Source organism: Strix uralensis, chromosome 1, assembly GCF_047716275.1.
Source record: "Strix uralensis isolate ZFMK-TIS-50842 chromosome 1, bStrUra1, whole genome shotgun sequence".
NCBI lineage: Eukaryota > Metazoa > Chordata > Aves > Strigiformes > Strigidae > Strix > Strix uralensis.
In genome coordinates, this window is record NC_133972.1 from 11167273 (window position 1) to 11187435 (window position 20163).

The 20163-nt window shown below is 36.2% G+C and overlaps 1 protein-coding gene across 19 annotated transcripts in view; it reads right to left on the reverse strand.

Moving 5' to 3' along the window:
- Window positions 1–20163, reverse strand: part of GOLGA4 (golgin A4) — a 79327-nt gene that overhangs the window by 44137 nt on the left and 15027 nt on the right. For 12 of the 19 annotated variants that reach the window (XM_074882222.1, XM_074882005.1, XM_074882171.1 and 9 more), the window contains 6 exons: window positions 18753–18842; window positions 9438–9536; window positions 4828–4893; window positions 3342–3656; window positions 1269–1316; window positions 821–877 (listed from right to left, as the gene is read on the reverse strand). In XM_074882222.1, the coding sequence (XP_074738323.1) occupies window positions 821–877; window positions 1269–1316; window positions 3342–3656; window positions 4828–4893; window positions 9438–9536; window positions 18753–18842 (675 nt within the window). The remainder of the gene's footprint in view (window positions 1–820; window positions 878–1268; window positions 1317–3341; window positions 3657–4827; window positions 4894–9437; window positions 9537–18752; window positions 18843–20163) is intronic. The other 7 variants (XM_074882455.1, XM_074883265.1, XM_074882844.1 and 4 more) reach the window with 5 other exon arrangements.

Here is a 20163-nt window from a genome sequence, read left to right on the forward strand (position 1 = left end):
AAGCCCGTGGCTTTGAGCGAGCTGGTATCCAGCTGCCAAGCGAGGTCAGAGCATGGACAGAGGCCCTCATGCACCCATCTCTGAACCCGACGCTGCACTGGCTCTTGGGGCAGTACAAAGGCTGCAGCTTCACATCCTGCTTCACCAAAGTTTGACAATACGGCTTTTGTGAACTTGCCCTTTTAATTTGTTCTGCCCAATAATTTGTACATGTCTTGTAATTAAACTCAACGTGTTTATTATCAATACCATATATGTTAGAGCTTCTCCTTTTAATTTCACTATAACCTAAGGAGACAACAATCATAACACAACCTACCTGATTTTATGATTGAAATAAACTGCACTACAAATCCATAAAAACAATGTATATAATTGAGATCAAGAGAGCAGTTTTTAAAATTTTATCCTTTTTTTAAATTGATAGTCATTAAAATATTTATTTAAAAGTGTCTCTTACTTGTATTTGCCTAACATTAGTATTTCTTAATACTAGAAGAGCAACAAGTTGCACAGGGACATCTACTGCTGGACCCAACAATACTTTAAGAACCACACACATTTCTACCTATTTCACAATGAACAGAAAAGCAGTTCAGTCGGTACAATGAACTGCTCCATCTTAAGAGTATGACAATAAGCTGCTGAATGGGAAACAAGTCAGAGAAATAACCCCATATAAGCAAATAAAAACAAGCAGTAAGAAACCCTGCTGCACGACAGAAAATATTTTGTAAAGTGAACAAAAAAAATCAAAAGCTAGGCAGAGAAAGATCCTATGTATATGTGGTATAAATATTCAATTAATAAAGTAAATTACCTCTCTCAGTTCTCCAATTCTGCGGAGTGCTTTATCCTGACTTTGACTCAGAATGGCCTTAAAAGAAGGAAGAATAAACATCAGGTATATTAAATGTAACTTTTATAAAGTATAAATAAATCCATAGAATTCTATTTCAGCAGACGAATTAATGATTTGTATTTTTCTTTCAAGTCAAGCTCAATGTGTAAGTATTATCGTAAACTGCCAACTTGGCAGTCACCTGAACTCAGCTGATGCAATAAAAAAAGGCTGAAGTACAATAGCTTCACAGTTACGTTGACAAACTAATATTAGCTTATTCCTCAGAAGTTGCAGCTAAGGAGTCTTCTGTTATACACACACACACATACACAATGTATTGTGTAAACACACACACACACAATGCCCTGAAAATTAAAGCTGTATTTGCATTACACATTCTAAGAGGGTAAAAAGTAATGCTTACCTGTAGCTTCTTCTTCTCCCGCTGGATAACTTGATAAGCAGACACTAGCTAAAAAACAGAAATCAGGTATAACGACGATAATACATGCATTTATAGCTATCAAAATAAATTACTTAGTTTTATCCCTATCTGCATTTTCAAACTCTTCATTTGAGAAAGCTCTTCTGACACAAACATACTTAAATTTTCTCAATGTTTCCTTCTTCCATTTATAAAATATCTCCAATGTCTTAAAAAAATAAAGCCTACATGTCAAAACAATAAGGTTATTCAGCATTCATGCACTGTTCTCCCTTCACTGAAAAGACCTCTAAGAAGAGCCATGCTTCAATACAGGCAGTCAAAAAACAACCATAAGAGAAAGTTACATCCCAGACAGTTACCCTACAGGGATGTACATTTGTAAGGGTTCACATCCCAGAGAGCTTCAGTAAAATTAATTTTACAATGAGTATACGTTAAAAAATACACTTACAAATCTAGAAAAAAACCAACTCTGTGTAATAACGAATGTTCTCATTCCATGTGCTTTGCATATACCCAGCAGACAAAGAAAGACTGGAAGTGGACACTATTTCTTATTGTAAGCCGACAAAAGGACTTCATGAGTAACTGCACAATTTAGTTTAATTAAAAATTTGATCACAATTGCCTAAGCTGTCCAAAGCTTAAGTAGCATAATGGCACTTGGAGCTAGAATATGCTATTTCCAAATTGCTGAAAATTTAAAGGAAAACAAATCCAAAACACCAAGCCCAGAAATATTTAAGTCAAAAGGTACCTTTATTTTAAATAGCAATTTGAAGATTTTTCAGAGTTCAAAATTACTTTTAATTTCAAAGTCATACTTATTTTACATTTAAAAGAAAACTAAACCTACTATGGATGGTTTCCCTTACCATATTTTTGAGATGCTAACTTTGTATCCTACTTTAAGTGAGAAAAAAAATTTACATCTTAAATACTCATTATATATTGAAACTACATTCTTCCAAGCTCCGGCAAAACAATTCTTTCCAACTGACCTAAAGAAACCCACAAGCCTTTTTGATAGAGAAAATTAAGACTTGCTAGACAGACTACACTAAAAAAAAAAAAAAACCAATCAAAAAACCCACTAAAACAAACATACAAACTGAAGAATTTTCATTTTGGCAACATTGTTTACATAAACTTTAAAAAAAATTATCTTCTTATACTAGCTGGAAGAGAATGAAAGAATTAATGGGAGACAACAATTACTGAATTAATGGAAGAGAACTGTTTTTTCAGGCATATGTTGAATACTGTAATTACTGTATACACATTTTAGATTCCAGGGATTTTGACACTAATAGCCAAAAGGCTGCACAGGAATTTTTGTATTTGAGGGCAGCAAACACTTAAAGAACTGTAAAAGCCAGTGCAAATGTCATTTTAAATACAATACACACACATACTTAAAAAAAATAAAAAATCCAACACCACCACTTGGAAACCTTTACTTTTCCCAACAATTTGAAAAATTAGTAGCAAAACTACTTATATCATTGGTTTTCACTAAAATAGCAAAATAAATAGTCCTTGAATTAATTCCTTTCCGGGAATACCTGGAAATTATGGGGAATAGAACCTACTTATTGAAAACAAAACGCTTGCCTATCGCATGTGCAGGAAATACACACTGTGCACTTCAAGAACAAGTTCCAGAAGAAGAGTAAATTTGCTGTCATGCGAGTACAAGCCCTGCTCACCTCTGTACCGAACTCCACCCCTCGCTACAGGCTTTCAGCAGAAACCTTCACAGGCCTACTTTGTGTAAGTAACCACTAATTAATCTCTATTGCTGACAACATGGAATTATTTACAAACAAGAGAAGAAAAGGATTTCCGTGTTTTATTACCAGAAAAACATTTGACCTATCTAAACCAAATATAACTAGACTTACAATAATAACTTAACTTCCATGTTAGCTGTAAGTCGATCGATTTGCTCCAGATAGGAAAACAGAAAGATTATCCGCTACTGCAGTATCTGTTAGCCTCCTCTTTTTCCCCTCTCCACCCATGTAAGTCACTCACAACACTGCCTACCTCTGAGTATTTTCCTCTGTAGTTGCCCAAACTGCGCTCCATTCTGCGCAGTCGCTGCCGCATCTGCTCTTTGCTGAGGCTGTCCATATTTCTCAGAGGCTCTTCGGTTTCACTTTCCATGTCAGAAGTTGAGTCAAAGGTGGAACCAGCTGCATCCAAGTCCAGTCGATTCAATGAGTCTCTTGAAGAAGCTTGTATCAGGGACTCCTTAGAAGAAGAGCAGAACAGGGACTCTTTTACTGGGCTTCGAAACAAAGACTCCATGGAGGGGACTCGGAGCTGAAGCCTCTGGGCAAAAGACCGAGTGTCACTCAGCTGTAAAAATTCAAAGCAAATAATTACTTTTGCACTGCTTTTAGGCAGACACACATACTGAAGCCCAAGAAACAGACACCTGACCTGGGCAAAGGGACGACTGTTGCCTAACACATGCATGACACCAAATACCTACCACTCCCTTAGAAGAATCATCTTGTGCTGAGAAATTAAGCATGCATCTACCACTTGTGGGCAATTTCAGATAGCAACTAAATCCAATAAGCTACACCTCTGGTTTAAACTTCTAAAATAATGTATTTCTGTGTAACCCCTTTAAAAAGTGAAGAACATGTAACTAAAATAGTCGCATTTACTGTTGTCCCAAATTTAAAAAAAAAAAAAAATACTGACTCACTTCTTGATGTATTAAACAGAAGACTGTACTCATCTCAAAGACACAAAGATATCTTCCTATGATTAAGAGAAGAAATTTATTGCAAAAGTCTATGTACAAGTTAGTTCTAGCATGCCGTCTTAAACAGTCCTTTTCTTATTTTTATTTTATTTTAAATGGCTTTATGATTGTTACATAAAATGTAATTATTGATTTATGCAGTTAAAGTACTTACGCTGTTGTAAAGGAAAAGGTTTTGTGCTATGGTACCAGATACTGCCAGTGCTACAGAAGTGATTTGAAAACATTACTGCACAATGTTGCCCTCACAATCAAATGTTGGGATGCACGTACGAGGAGTCACAGCTAATTCCACTCCAGCAAGCTAAACTTTTTCTGAGACATATTAAAGAATGACCCCCACCTTTACCACTAGTGACAAATTTTTTTTAGCCTATCAGCTCTTTTTCTTCAGCTAGAAATTAGCTTTCTAGCCACGCAATATGCCCTCTCCTTTTGAAAGCGAGGTTAACACTCCGTATCCCATGCTGGCTGTGTCCATGAGCAATGAGCCACACCTCAACACAAGCAGCCTGCAGCACACCATCAGATACTGCTAACCTGTCCCTACAAAAAAAGCTCCACGCATCACTAGCAACACTTAATACCAGCTAATGGGATTACACACAAACAAAACACCCTAGTATCCTGACAGGCTACGTACTGGTCATCCCTACTCCAGAATGAAGATCTATATTGGGCACTTAAACCAACACAACACAAAGACAACACAGCAGTGAAGAAGGAAACAAATCCCCCATGTCCTCGCCGTACCTGTGGGGAGGCTTGTCCACTTCCATTGTTTTCTGTGGATCTAGGAAGTGGTTGTTTAGCTAAGGTCTACAGGAGGAAAAACAACTGTTAGAAGGAATAGACTGCCAGGACCGCAATTCACGCAATTCCTACAAATAGCACCTGTGCTTTTTCCTTGCTTGTGTTTTTAGTACTTTCTTTTGAACGTTTATTAAGATGTCTTCATGCAAACAAGCTAGTTTGTTAAATTCAAAACAGATTGCTGCAATATACAGAACTACAAAGCCGCTACGTGTGCACAGATTAGTATGAGACATCTGCAAATGCTGACATCTCCGATTAAATTATTCATAATGATTATTTATGTAACATTTATGCACAAATCAAAGAAACACTAAAAAGACAAAATGATAGCAGGAAAATATCTAATTTATGACCACTGTTGTTTACAGCCAACATAAGTAACAGTGGAATCACACCATCTTTCTCTGTTTAAGTACATTTTGGGGGGTGGAAGCTACCTGACAAAAAAGTGCTGGTAACAGACTGTTTGAGACTCCAAACAAGCACAGGAAGAAAATTAAACTTTCAGAAAAAATATCCTGTGCAAAACTTCACACATACACTCCTCTGAACTTCCAAACAAACAAAAAACCCCATCCACAATAGAAAATAATGCTCTTGGTTGTTTTGGGGTTTGTTTTTTTTTTTAGAGTTCAAACATTCTGTTTCTAATCTGTCTATCCTGCTTTTCCTATGCCCTGTGTTCAGGTATTTTCTAACCTGTACAAAACCAGATGGTTTTCTGATATTTAAAACAGGTCAAACTGAAATAGCAAAACATGCTAGAAACCATCTTAGATATGAATTTTTTCCAAGAGAAGCAAAGCACAGAGATATATCGAACAAAGTAGGAGGAATTCAGAAGCTAAAAGCAGTGTAACTTTTAATTTTTAATCAAGATATACCCTGATAGTTATATGCAAGCTGTAAAATCTAAGGTTGGTATTTTAGTTGTATACGTATCATAATCATCCATGTAGCTGCTACATGATTACACCCACAGCTTCTACTCTGTGGATACACAGATAAGCATACATAAACATAAATGTAGAAGAGGAATGATTCAGTGTAAAAGGGCTTCAGAAATGTTTGACGGGGAGCAAACTTAAGGAAGTACAAAAATAACAGAGAAGAGAAAGAAATCTAGACAGTTAAGGAAGCCAGCGAAATGAGCAGTCACCCAGATTCAGACAGAGCGAAATGAGCACTAACCAGCCATACAAGAAGTCTGTTTGGATTTCGAAATTGCACTTCACCTGGCTTGAACAAAACCTGTATTCTGCTTCAGAGCACTGTCTTGTTGTGGCTGATTTATTCCTAGTGGATAAACTGCTCTTACTGGGTTTTAAACTAAAGCACTCCTACATTTTATTCTCGTCTCCATTACCTGTTCTTTTTCACTTCCTAACTGGAAAGCTAATAATAAGCTTATCTATCTTCTGCTTTATAATTTACAAAGCATCTACTGTGCTACTACTGGACAGAGGAAGACTAATATTTTGCCAAGAATTACAAACTAACTATAAACACTTCTTTCAAAAATCACGTATTCTGATACCCATAAAAAGAATTAAAAGAAACTACGAAGGGTTTGTAAATCTAATTGACAAGAATAATTTAATAAAATTTAAGATCTAATTTTAAAACACAAGATTAAGTAGATTTATTAAATCTAATAAGGTGTTTATGAATATAAAAACCATGGATGCTGTTCTTTCCACGAAGATCCTTAAAAAGCTGTCATTTAAGGATCTATGAAGATCCTTAAAAAAGCCATTTCAAAACTAAAACTCATGTCACCACTTTTAAAATTTTCCTATTAATTGTGACGACATCTTTGTATTCAATCTGTGCAAACAAAAGTAGAACCTGTATTTGGGATTACACTTTCTATTGACATAAATCATAAAAGGGATACCTGTGGTGGTTCAGCTTTTACATAAAAGATTAACAGCGTATCTAGAAGCTGCAGTTCTAAGTCACTTTGCTCTAGGGCAAAGGGTCATATTCCAGTGTCCACACAGTGAAAGGTAAGCATGAATGGAAGTTGCTATATATAATAAGTACAGACTCAAGCAGCTTTGAAGAGCTTAAAAGCCCAAGCCTTTCATAAGCCTTAAAAGATGTTTCAGCAAAACTAGAATCACAGAGCACAGGCTGGCACTTTGAAAGTCTTAAAACCAACAGAGTTACATCAGGGTTTCTGGAAACCAGCAGAAGCCTTTCCTCCACGAACCCACAGAACATACATAACTATCTCCTCTATCCAATGAGAGCTATACTTAGAATCTCTACTAAAAAGGCTGCTTTTTGTTACTAAGATGTATAAACCAGAGCTTAATTTTAACTGGAGCACATCAGAGCATTCTAGTGACACTTGTGCTTCCTTACTTCCCTATTTCTGAAATGCAAACTAATTTTATTTATTTCTCAAAGGTATAAATAGGTTCCATAAGCCTAAAGAATGAAAGCTTAATGTTTACATTTAAAAACATTTTACTGTTCTCCCTCCTTCTCAGGTATTCCAAAGCTGAGTAAATTATCAAGGAAGGAAGGACAGCTTAGTACACATTTTCTTCCTTCATTTTCCTTTAATTTTTCTTTAAAAAAACCTGTCCATCCAAGCATATTTGAATTATTTTTTCATGCAACAAAACCCATGCAGCTTAGTTAGCAAGGAGTTTATACTAACTTCATCTATGCCAAAAAATCCACAACTACTGTCATTTCTCTATGATGCTCACTCTTGGATCACACACCACTTGCACACACACAGTTAAAATACTGTTTTAGCACAATTAATATGCATTTGTGTGTGCTGATGAAACTTTCCTTCTCCTGCATCTTTAGTTTACCCAGGTTTCCCAAACGTATATAATGGGTTTTTTAATATATATTTGTATATAATCAGCCCTCCTCTTCCCTATAAACTTCTAAATCATTGTTTTCTCCCCCCAAATTATTACCATGAGAGTACAGCTCTAGAGCCTTCTAGAGTACACTTCTAGAGCTCTACCAGTTTTACAGGTAATGTATCATTACTACACGTTGGTAACACATTAATGATAACTCTTACATAATAATTATGTATGCAGTCTTGTATATAAATATGCAAGTCAGTGATTCCTACCCCTGAAGTATATACTAAAAGATAATATAAAGACAACATTTGAGCATTCACAAAAATATGTTTTTCTAAATGCAACTGTACTAGGGATATTCTCTAATTTAGTTGAAGAGAGCTCAAAACTGTTGAGTGCTGTAAGTTTAGAAAAGCTTAATTAAATTTGCAGTGAAACTTTAAGTAGTGATCACTGGGCCTGGAATATGGTCAAAATAACTAGAACTGGGAAAAAAAAAAAAAAATCTAGTAACTACAGATCTTGGCACAGTCTGAATGTCCTTTTTGCTCCCCATCAAAAAGCTCCATCTTGTGAACACCATGATTGAGCTAGTAATGAATCTGTGCTCTAAGGGCATGCTCTAAACAAGCATAACCCTTTACCACAAAGGAAGACTTTCCACAGATCATCTTTTTAATCACTGTTTCAGTCCAATCTTGCTTAGACTGAAAGAGGCAAGTCCAACACAACATGGGTATGTTGTGCTAAGTGCATCTGCTTATCGAATTTCTATCTTGTTACAGCTTTCAGTGACTTCTCATTTTCAGCGTCTTCATGAGCAGCAGAAAAGCACTTGCTAAACTAGAAAGCAAAGTAATCATGAAGCATGAGGATGAGCTGGGACTCTAAAAAACACTGTGTTTTGAATCCCTACGGACTCAGGAGTGCATGCCTCTGAAGCATGTGGAAGATGCCATCCCAGTCCTGTGACAATAATAAGAATACATTTTTGTAGGTGTGTATGTTAGAAACTAGAAGCCTGCTTTCCTCCCTATGCCTGCTTCTTTTTCTCCATTCCTTGTTCTCTTCTCACTGAGCTTCACCACTTGTATACTATGAAAATAACATTTCCAGGCAAAGAAATATATATTTAAAATAAAATCTAATTATTAAATAAAGGACTATTTATCCTCACAATAATAGCTGCCAGGTTACCAACTAGAAGTAGCTGAATTTCAGTGTCTACGTGAGATAATTATTTCCTGCTACCATTAGTAATAAATGACATTGTGAGGCTTTCACTGTACACAGCAAAAAGCACATAATTTTTAGACGAAAACAATCTCAATGTTTATCATATCCATTTATCTTGAAATACATACAGACATACATAAAAATGAAGAGGAAGACTTTCAATGGCATTAAGGAATTCTAAGCAACAAACACACAAACTTGTGCAGCAATTATTTAAAAGTTGTGTAGAGTATGGTTACCTGTATAACAGAAAACATGTTAATTTTTTATGTTACAATAAATTCACATCATACAGCACACCAGCCAGGAGCTATCAGGTACTACCTCTGTGAAATTTAGTGCAGGGTTAGCAACAGGGTAAAGATAGATGCCTTTGTGAGAACAAGCCACAAGCAACACTAGGTTTGCCTTCTAGTACAGTACGCTCCTTCCCCTGCTAAAGGCATCACTAAGAGGGGTGGGAGGACTCACCACACCGTCACTCTGTGGCTTAGGTTGTTTGGTGGGATCCAAAGCAAAGATAGTATACTCAGAGAGAAAAGCAGGTTCTGCTATCATCCCGGCTAGCAGCTGTCATTCAATGCAAAAAGTAGGAAAATAAATCAAGCAGTAAGGTAAAGAATGTTGCATGGTTTTACTCAATTTTCCCACACTATTAAAAACATTATAAAACAATACAGCAGTTTATGAGACAACAGATATTGATAAAGGCAGGACATAACCAGAAAATATGCATTAGATCATTTCAGAACAGTCAAAATACAGTTTTGATCATTTAGAAGTAAAGAAACACACAATTTAAAAAAAAGACCTTAGTTTAGCCAAAGATAAAGACAATGTTTCAGGGACTGATATTGTAATTTTTTCTGCAGATGACTTATCTTCGAATACCACTGAGCCTTCTTTGCTCTCAGTTATGTGTGAAACACTCATTAGTCTAAAAACTCTATCGGTATTTTATCTATAAACAATATAAATTGCATGCTTTTTACTATCTTCTACTGTTCTTATACACTAGAATTCTAACTACATTAAAAAACAACTTCCTCACAAAATTTTTCAAACTACTAGCAGACTATTTTGTAAAAACACAATTAACCATTTTATCAAGTTAGTATCAAAGAAGAGATTTAAATTCCTAGAGACAAAAACCATGAAGAGACTAGAATTTGAATTCAAACTGAACATACACATGTACTGTAAAGCAATCTAATGCTGTTAGGATGATGCAACAGATTTCAAAAATTATTTCTCTCATGAGTTTACTCACACACAAAAGTTCAAGGTTCAACTTTCTTATTGCCTGAGATTTCAGAACTGTGCTGTCTGCAGACTGAACTAAAACACAACATGTTTTTTCTTTCTCATTATTTCAGAACCATTTTGTTTTATTTCAAGTTACTAAATAGTATTTTTAGGAATGAAATCTATTACAATGTAATTTAGAGTTTGTTTTTTATTTTTTTTGTGAACATTACATGGACTCCAGTGCTCCAGTAGATGAATTACATAAACTCAAATTGAGAGAGGAAAAATATTTTCATGTGTAAGATCTGGAATGCTACAGGACTTGCAATTTGTGTCCACAAAACCCTTTCAGACAACGTATTAACTGCTTAATCTTCAGTGTCAGCCATACACAATAGCCTCTGAATGTCAGTACTGACTCCCTATGCCTTTTCTCTAATATATCTATGCTGAAAAAACCCAAATAATTACTGAAAAACCTGAGTAACTGAGACCTAAATTACCAATCCTGCAGAAAACAATGCAAAATAAATGTGCTTTTATTGCCTCCTGTTTGATTCACTATACTATATACATACATATACACACACACACCCTTTGTACAAATATCCATTGCTGGAGAATCCTGCTAGTTATGTCAGAAGACCTTCTAGAGCTACAAAAGGAAAGCAGCTTAGTTTCATGGTCAAAAAAGAACCAAAACCAAACACTACAAAATTGTGAACTGTCTTTATAGACACTGCATCTGCAGAACACTAATCCTAGCATTTATGCCCAACTTTTACTTCTCAGATTGCTAAATACAGTGACAATTAATTCTGACTCCTATTATTCAGCTGCCCTTGTCGTGGCATTCCCAAAGCTGGCACGGGCAAGCGCTCCAGTAGTTTAATTGATTTGCCAAGAACTAGCTAGGTCCAAGAAATTCATGTGAAACTTCTCACTTTTAAGCTACTACAAACACAAGCTGCTAACAAAAGAGATGCTCCCATTTCTCCTGCTCCCAATCTTCTTTCCCCCCCAGCCTGGACACACTTGCCCAGTGCATCCACTGTGGTCACATGCTGAGTTTGGTCAGACTGGTCACCAATCCCTCTCAGCCTGTCAGAAGTATAATTCCTAAGAGTAAGCTGTGTTAAAGTTCCTGCTATATATTTATTCAAGAGTGTAAAAACCACTTAAGTTTCTTTTCTCATCTGAGCTTTCAGGCAAAACAAAAATAGGGAAGTTGACAAGTGTTAATGTTTCCAGAAAATCTTTGTTAAGTGGCAATGGTTGCAGAAGCTCATAGCCTTGGCTGTGCTATGCATTTTGTACATGTACTTCTGGAAAGGGTACATGCCAGAAAAAGAAATGGCAAATACTATGTACACACAAGTGTACAAGCATACAGCAGCAGTACTACAAGCAAGCCTGATGGCCTTGAGAATTAGAAGCACGCAAATTCTCAACCACAAATAAAATTATGAAATCTTGAAGACAAAAATTACTTTGTATGTTTAGAGAAGACCAGTTAAGATGATGAAACGCAGTTTGCAAAGACTTCATACATGGATTGTGGCAAATATTAACCAAAAGATTATGAACGTTTTCAACATGTACCATATACTATCTTCAGCCTAAGTCACTTTTAAAAACAGGACTGTCAAGAACTTCAGGAATCACAGATGATTCAAATTATCTCTTCATAGTAATGGTATGCTAATATTTGCTTCTCAAAATATTAAATTGTGCCATTTCATCATAGTATTATTTTATTTAATCCTAATTCCATTAAATAGTATACCAAGCAATTTGCATTAAAAAGAATTCCTACTTAATCTCTAACAAGTCAGTATTCTTCACCCGAAATAAAAAAAAAAAAAATTGGACTGTCAGTATGTTCAGCATCCATGAATTGTTATATTGTTGATCAACCCCAGAAGTCCACAACCATGTCAGTGCAGCCAAGTTCTAACAGGAGGCTTAGACAGTAAGTCTTTCACAAAACAGTAACTACAAAACCCAAAACTTACAGGTAAGATAACCAAGAGCTTTAAACAATGGAAAGAGTTAATTTTAAAAATTCACTCAAACTACCTGGTAGGCAAGTGATAGGGGGTGTCTGTAACTCCTTTTTAGCAAGATCAGAAGATGCAAGCTATTCACAGCCTAAAATATGCCAATCTACATTACTAACTGTTACAGTTTTGAGAAAAAGCAAGAAAAAAGCTTAGAGATATAAATTGATGCAGCACTGCTTGAGTCTGCAGACATACAACACCAGGGTCTCTACCACAACTAATAGTTTCCCCAAACAATAGAACGTGATTAACAGTATTGTTGAGTGTCACAGATGTTAGTCAGAACCCTGATGCAAGAACACCACTACATCATCTCAGCTTCACCCTACTGTTCCTTGAGTAAAGGCAAGCACAAAAGGGAAGGAGCCAACCCTACAATGAAGAAGGGCAGAAGGCAACAATACTGAGGCAGAACAGTAATCACTATCAAAATGAAATCACAAAATATTTCCTCTCCAGTAGTCAAGACAAGTTTCACACTTCAAATAGCTACCAAAGACAGAATATACTCAGTCATGTTCCAAGAGTGGTATTTCCTTAGCACTTTAGAACCAGCTGTATCTTCTCATCAGTGAGTTCATCCTGTTCTCAGATGTTGGGTGCCCAACAATGAAAATACTTAAGTACCTGCTCACAGTATTTTTGTTACTCCAGCAGCTCATTACCTGCTACGTTTTTATGCCTAAATTATAGGCAGAGCTATCTAATACATCCTGTAATTACACTACCTAATGCTTTCCAATATATACATGTGTTTTTATCTGCACTTTTTATTTTTTTTAATCAACCATTCAGTATGGCTTTAAAACTAACTGTCTAGTTAACTTGGAGGGAGGAAGGGTATTAAAAGTCACTAAAAATTATTCACCTATGCCTGGAAAAAAGGCAAGAAACAACCTGCCAGTCTGCCAAAATTAAACAGATACAAACATTTCCACAATGGATTCTTGCACTTCAGTATCTGGCCTAAAACCACTTTGAATTACCTTAGCAGCTTCAGAAACAATAAACATATATGGTGCTATACTGTCTAATGCATCACTAGCACATTAGTGCTATGCCAGTAACATGATCAATAAAACCAGACAAGCAGGGAATCCAACTGGGCTGAAGCATACTGGAAACAGAATGTGCAGGGATGTAAATAATCCTTTAACCTTCTCTAATCCTCTGAATGCCATCAAATCACACTTGAAGCTTGCTATAGAAATTCTACTAATATCTTCAAACATTCTGTTTTAAACATGCTCCAGGGTAAATGAACTCTCTAACTCATACTGACCTTAATCTCAGGCACCAAATCAAGGCTATGATACTGCTGGTCTTTAGTCACAATATTTAACTCTTTTTTTGCAAGTAAAATCTTACTAACCAACAAACATTTCTATCTTGGAAAGAAAGTTACAAATGAGATAAATTATGTGATGAAGCCAGACACCAGATGACGCTTTGTTTCCTTCAGTATTACCAAAAAATACATATTTTTAAAATACCCTTTGTATTTCCAAAATTCTGAATCGTTTTTGTAGCCCTCAAGTTTGGCCTAAGTTAAGCAACCTTACTTGTTCTTTATGGACTTTCTGAACTCCAGAACCAACTGTGTTCACATTATTCTTGCTATTCCTCCTTCCTCTGAAGAATTACAATGCTCAAATCTTCCTTTGCTAAGATTCTGATGAGTGGGGAGCAAAGGCCAACATACATGCGATCCCCAGATCAAAGGGACATGATGTGAAACAAAAACCAGAATTTGACAGGGATTAAAGTTTCACCCAAGTCTCATTGCTCTGGAGATGGCAGTAGTTGAATCAATGCATGTTATATATATATAATGTTTGCCAAAGGCAGTCATTATTCCCTTTCAGGAAAAAAAAAAAAAAAAAAAAAGAGAATCAGTGGTTCCAAATTTCAGATTACCCTGTTATCAAGCAAATTTGAAAATTCATACATTTTGTTAGCAAAGTACATAATGGTGTATGTGCATCTGTAGTATGTTAATGCTTAAAAGCTTCTATAATGTATGTGGACAGTTTGGCTATGTTGTATACAAGCACAGTAAGACAGAGGAAAAGGGATCAGACTATAAGGTTGTCTGAGACAAGCCGGTATTTGCTCATCTAGTTCAAGGAGCTGGGGGATGTCAGCTATCAGGCCAAAGGTTTAGTTTCAACTCTTACTGATGAGTAACCTATTCCTCACAGTAAAATGAATAAATAAATACATTTGGTTATTTGCCCAAGTTGGGGAATGCCAGAAAAAAGTTGTGAATAATTCAGTAATTTGCTGATTTACACAAATATTTATTTATAGAAGGTTTGTGCAATTTGGAACATAACCTCTTATACCTCATCACTACTGTGATCAGGGAATAGAAAAAACTGAAAGAAGAGCTGAAAGTTGAAGGTTTCTCTCTGCAATTAAAAAAAGCCCCAGAATCTAAGAGTACAGAACTGCATTTTCAGAAAGAGGTAGTACAGAAATCAAAATACAACTCTTTTCTGGTTTGTTTCTCATTCTGATGAGCAATCTAAAGATCCTGGTATACACATCAGGAGTTGTAAAATCCAGGCTTCAGATACAAACTAGGTTATACAGCCTCCAAAATTTAGTTTTAAATTTGCAGGTCAGAAAGGAAAAAGATAATAGACATATCTGAACCACTACCATCTTTGCATGGCAGTGTCTATTTAGAAGTACTGCAAATTAAGTGTATGAATACAGGAAAGATGCAGCATAAACAAAACATTTCAATTAGTTTAAAAACACAGTCATCATATAGCACTAAAGTGAGACTGAAAAGTACCTTGGCTAGTTTATCTTTAGCTCTAGGAAGAGCTATATATATTGTGCTCTGCTGTCACTTCCATAACACTCATGAGGATGTGAGTGATATTTGGATCTGCATGACCGGTAGGTCATCCACAGCAAGCTATCAGCTGTTTGCTCTCAGTTCATGGCTCCAAAGTAGCTTTGTTATCCTCTGCAGGTGAGCCTGACTTGTAAATAAGTATATTATAGAACAAAAGAAAATTTTGAACTTCTAGGAACTATACTGAATATGATTGAACGGAATTTGAAGTGAAATACATCAAGAGTCAATGCAGTAACAGTTTGAAAACCAAACCCTATCCTTCCCTAGAAAAGACTGGAAGCACCAAGTAAGCATTCAGGGCTGTTTCAAATGGCACCGAGACCAACCCAGAAAGCATCTGCTACGTAAATTGTCTGAAGAAGTTCTATGTCATATTTTATGGGCTACTTGCAAGAACAGAATACAGAACTAGGCAGACTTCTGCTTTTTTCTTATACACGAAAAAAATTATGAGCTTCTCTTTAACACTGCCTCTGGAGATCCACAACTCCATTAAAATAGAAGCTGAAGAAGAAAGTGGGCCAGAAAAAGAAACCCACCTAGTATTTCATGAATGGAGCATACATTAAACTGAGAATGTTTTGGAATTTTGAAAAATAAAAAAATATCGCAGAATATAAAGCAAGAATGTTTGCTTGTATGTTATATAATTCTTTGATCAGACTAATGCTGCCATTTACAACTGTAATCCACTCTGAACTTTCTATTCTAAAAATATTCTGATTTTAATTCAAAGCTTTCACATGCAATACTTGCAACTTTGATATTACAGCACTAAAAATCCAAATATTTGATCTGTTAAAGACGTACTAACACATAATAGGCCAGAGGGAGCACAGAGAACGTACAAAAGAATATTCCTTAGCTTTCTGTACCAAAAGGGTTAGCATTTATTCATGTACCGCAAGAACACTGTAGCATATGATACTCTTCAAACACCAAACATTTCAATGTATTAAATGTCACCCAACTTTAATTCATTGTAATGCCACTGTCATTGACACCTGTACATAAAATACCTGCCTGATCAAATGAGAACACTGCAAAAAATGCCCCCCAAAAGACATAATGCATTCATATAATCAGGACATATATTTTCAGAGATAGTACGTAATATCTGCATCTTTTTTAAGCATAGTAATACTGCTGCTGAACGGAATTTTATGAAAATCTAATCCAACAAACAATTTTCAAAGCTGATTTGCTTTTAATCATTCTGTTAACATTCATGAGAAATATCTGGAGGAAGGAGATTTCATGTCTTGATCATTCAAATTTATCTTGATTTTAGTAAAATTTTCCATTTAATGTAAAACCGGTCCTTAGAAACCAAAAGAAGATTTTCATTCCCTTGGCAGCTTCACTACTTTCTGAATTTTCAATTACAGGATATGTTTCACAAATGAAATTCTCATAGCAGCTCCCTAAGCCCAGGGACAGCTGTAAATCTCATGTCACTTCAGTACCCTGTTTCCATTCTTAATCTTATTTCTCCTTCTGCCTCTCTGATCACTCCAGCGCAACCACTGTATTTAGACCATAATGTTCTTCCAACTTAACTTGACATGTCCTGTGGGGAATCCTTTGCTGCTTCTGTTTGTCTGGAAAAGCAGTATGAAAAAACAGCCTGCTGGGGGTGGGGGGTGGGGGTGTGGGTGTGCAACATAAGTCTAATGCGCTACAAGACGAAACGTAGTTCTCCATAGAAATGACAAACACTACAGAAAGCATTGATACAAACAGGTGACACACCAGTAGCATTCAACATCATTTGGAAATGTATTAATTTTTTAAATAAGTTACCCAAATTGTGAGGAGAGCTAGTATTTTTCACCAAATCAATTGATAAAACTGAAAGAGAAGAAAAGCCTTCAGGCTCACAAACTTTTTTCAGATCTGGAATAAAAGCAGGCATCCTCAAAACCAAAAATAAGGAAAAGTATTCTGCCTTTCACTCAATGTGTGAGTTACACTATTTGAGCTGAAAAGCAGTTGGTAGTTGTATAATAAAAGGGATGAGGAGTGTCACCACTTGATCTTTCCCTTTATTATTTCCCACTGAAAAGAGAGAGGAAAATTTCTTCCTTTTGTGTAGGCAGGGCCAAGTTAATGACAGACAAGAGCAGTAAATCAGCCACACAGAGGAAAAATCACTGTTTCACAGCTTCAGTGTTTCATATTCCACCAAGCTTCTGCTGCTTAAAAGGTCTGAAAACCTTGGCCAAATCTCTAGCACATTCTAGAATGGATATATGTAAATTTTAAAATAAAAAAAAAGGGGGGAGGGCAATCTTTATGTTTGCACTGGTTACTGATGACATCAACTCTTGGCACCAACTCATTCCTTCTAGGCCACAGTGAGAGTTCTCATGCAGCAATATGCCACATCAGTACTCTGCATTAAGAACAGAAACGCTGGTTGTTTTTCCTGAAAAAAAAAAACCCCAACCTAAAAACCAGCAAACTCTCCTTACTGAAACACTTAATAATTTAGCTGGGTGACACTGCTTGCTGACATTATGGAGCATCAGTTAACAGAAAACCTCTCTCTAGGGTCAGAGTGAAGTCATTACATACATACACATATAAAAACAGCAGAGGAAAAAAGCATTTATTAGAAAATTCAATACTGCATTTCCAAAATACAAAACAAAATCATGAGGTACTCTTCCTTTCATCATTGCAGGAAGCAAACCACCGAAGTGTAATAAATTGTAGCATTCATAATCGAATTTAAGACAAATTTCAGGTGTAACTGATCATCTCCTCAAGAAAACGTGGTGTTAAAAATTAAAGGGGATTGTTCCACTGCAAGAAAACACATCTTTTTTGTAGCAAAACCCAGCAACTGAATTTTCTGGTTGGGAACTCAATGTTTCCTCTGACAGAGTTTACAGAATCACAGAAGTTCCCTGCTTTACCCCACCAGCCTATTTTCACATACTCTAAATCAGGGCTTTTTTTGCTTGTTTTTCTTTTTTAATCAAGCCACTGACAAAAAGCCATAGTACTCAATATTAAAAAAGATGAGTGCAGATTAACTCCTCTGGTTCCTCTACTACGCAAGTCATGGTTACCCATCATCCTGACAGTGATTTTAACGATATGTTATGATTGATAATTTAGACTCAGTTCGGTTTGTTCAGGGTTTTTTTTTCACATTTTATAATGATTATTGGTATGGTTAGAAACATTCACCACGGCTCAGTTTAAGCCTTCAGGCTCATCCACCTCAAGTTACCTGGGCAGTTAACTGGATTCCCCCAACTTTTCAACCAAAAGAGGCATAAAAAACAAAGTTAGTCTCTCTGAATGTAACTTCTGTCCTGCCACCTTGTTGAGTTCAGTTCAGAGGTAAGATTTTTAAGACCTGAAGACAGACTTAAAAGGTTTCCTATTCTGGGGGTCAACCACTACAGCTTAAAGGTCTGTTTTATTGATATTAAACACTTCATTATTTAACCTAAAAATTAGACTATTCGTACCTATAAATGCACAGAAAATAGTGAGATTGAGGAATGAAAAAAAAGTTAATCAAGGAAAAAAAGTTGGGGGTTTTTTTTTGTGAAGTTAAAGAACACAGAAAAATGGTTCTCAACTGACCTCTTCGTCTGATGTTGAAGTGCCGTCATCACTCTGATCTGCGGATGTCCTCCTTCTGCTGTGAGTTGCAGAAAGGAATTCAGTAGGGACCTACACAGAGATCACATATATCCAGAATAATATTAATTGCAGAACTAATTATTCCATATCATAATTTACTTCAACAGTTACTAACTGTAACATCTCAGTAAAGTCTAGTCTAGATGTTCCTTTTAAAGATAACAACCAGCTCCACGTACTGTCTGTGGAAAGTTCTATCTTACTACAAAGTCTCCAGAGCAGACTACATCATGCACCACCCACAAGAGCATGTAACAAAATCAGTTATTTCGATTATTTCTGACCATGGTCCTTTTACACCAGATTTGAAACACAAGCCTCCTAATACTTTAGGAACATAGTACAGTTGCTTAAGGTTTAAAAGTTTTGCAAACTGACAGGGATTGAAGTATTTACATATGGAATACCATCTGATTCCTTTAAGAAATTAAAAAAAAACCAAACAACCCTGACGAAAGAAGAAAAAAACCCCCACTTATAAAATTGAATCTAAACAAAGGGCAGAAGAAAGTGATACTTTTTATGTTAATATGAACTTGTTCCTGTCAGCACTGAACATCTCTTCAAACAAATTTCACGTCATGCTGAGCGAGGTTGCAACAAGCCACATCAACCCAACTCAAACATAATTTGCCAGCCTCATACTTCAAAATTCAAGCTTTTATGTACAAAGAAACTAATTAGCAAGATCTCTCATTAGGTATATTGTACCATATAAGCAGAATGAACAAAGTGTGGCAAAAAAAAAAAAAAAATGACCCTAAATCCCTTAACACTTAGTCACAGAACCATCACTGAGGTTGCATACCTAAAATCTGCCTTGCAAAATGCCTGTCTCACAAGACAGAGTTGGATGTTCTAAAACATGATTGACAAGGGTATCAGACCACTGAAAAGATATTACCAAAAAAGACAGGTTTTTGGAGCATTACGCTCACTTTATAGCCTAAATCTATGGGTACGTTTTGTAAAATTTGGATACTAATGAATTAACTCCAGCATCATACAAAACATAAGATTATTCCAAAATCAGTCATAGTGTCCTGGTTTAGCTAGGATAGGGTTAAGTTTCCCCAGCAGTAGGGGGGAAGCTCTAGCCGGGTTATTCATATGCCATGCTGACAAGAGCGCAGGAGAGTCGGTGAAGGCGCGTGTGTTATGCAATCTCTCTGCTCTCACTGCTGTATCGGTAGATATCTTGCTCTGTTCATTGTTATTACTGTTGTTGTTTGTTGTGTTGCTGTTGCACTGTTGTATTAAACCTCTCCTTATCTCAGCCCCCGGGCTTTGTATTTCACTCCCTTTGTGGGGGAGGGGCAGCAGCCACATGGTCTCAGACCCCAGCAAGGAC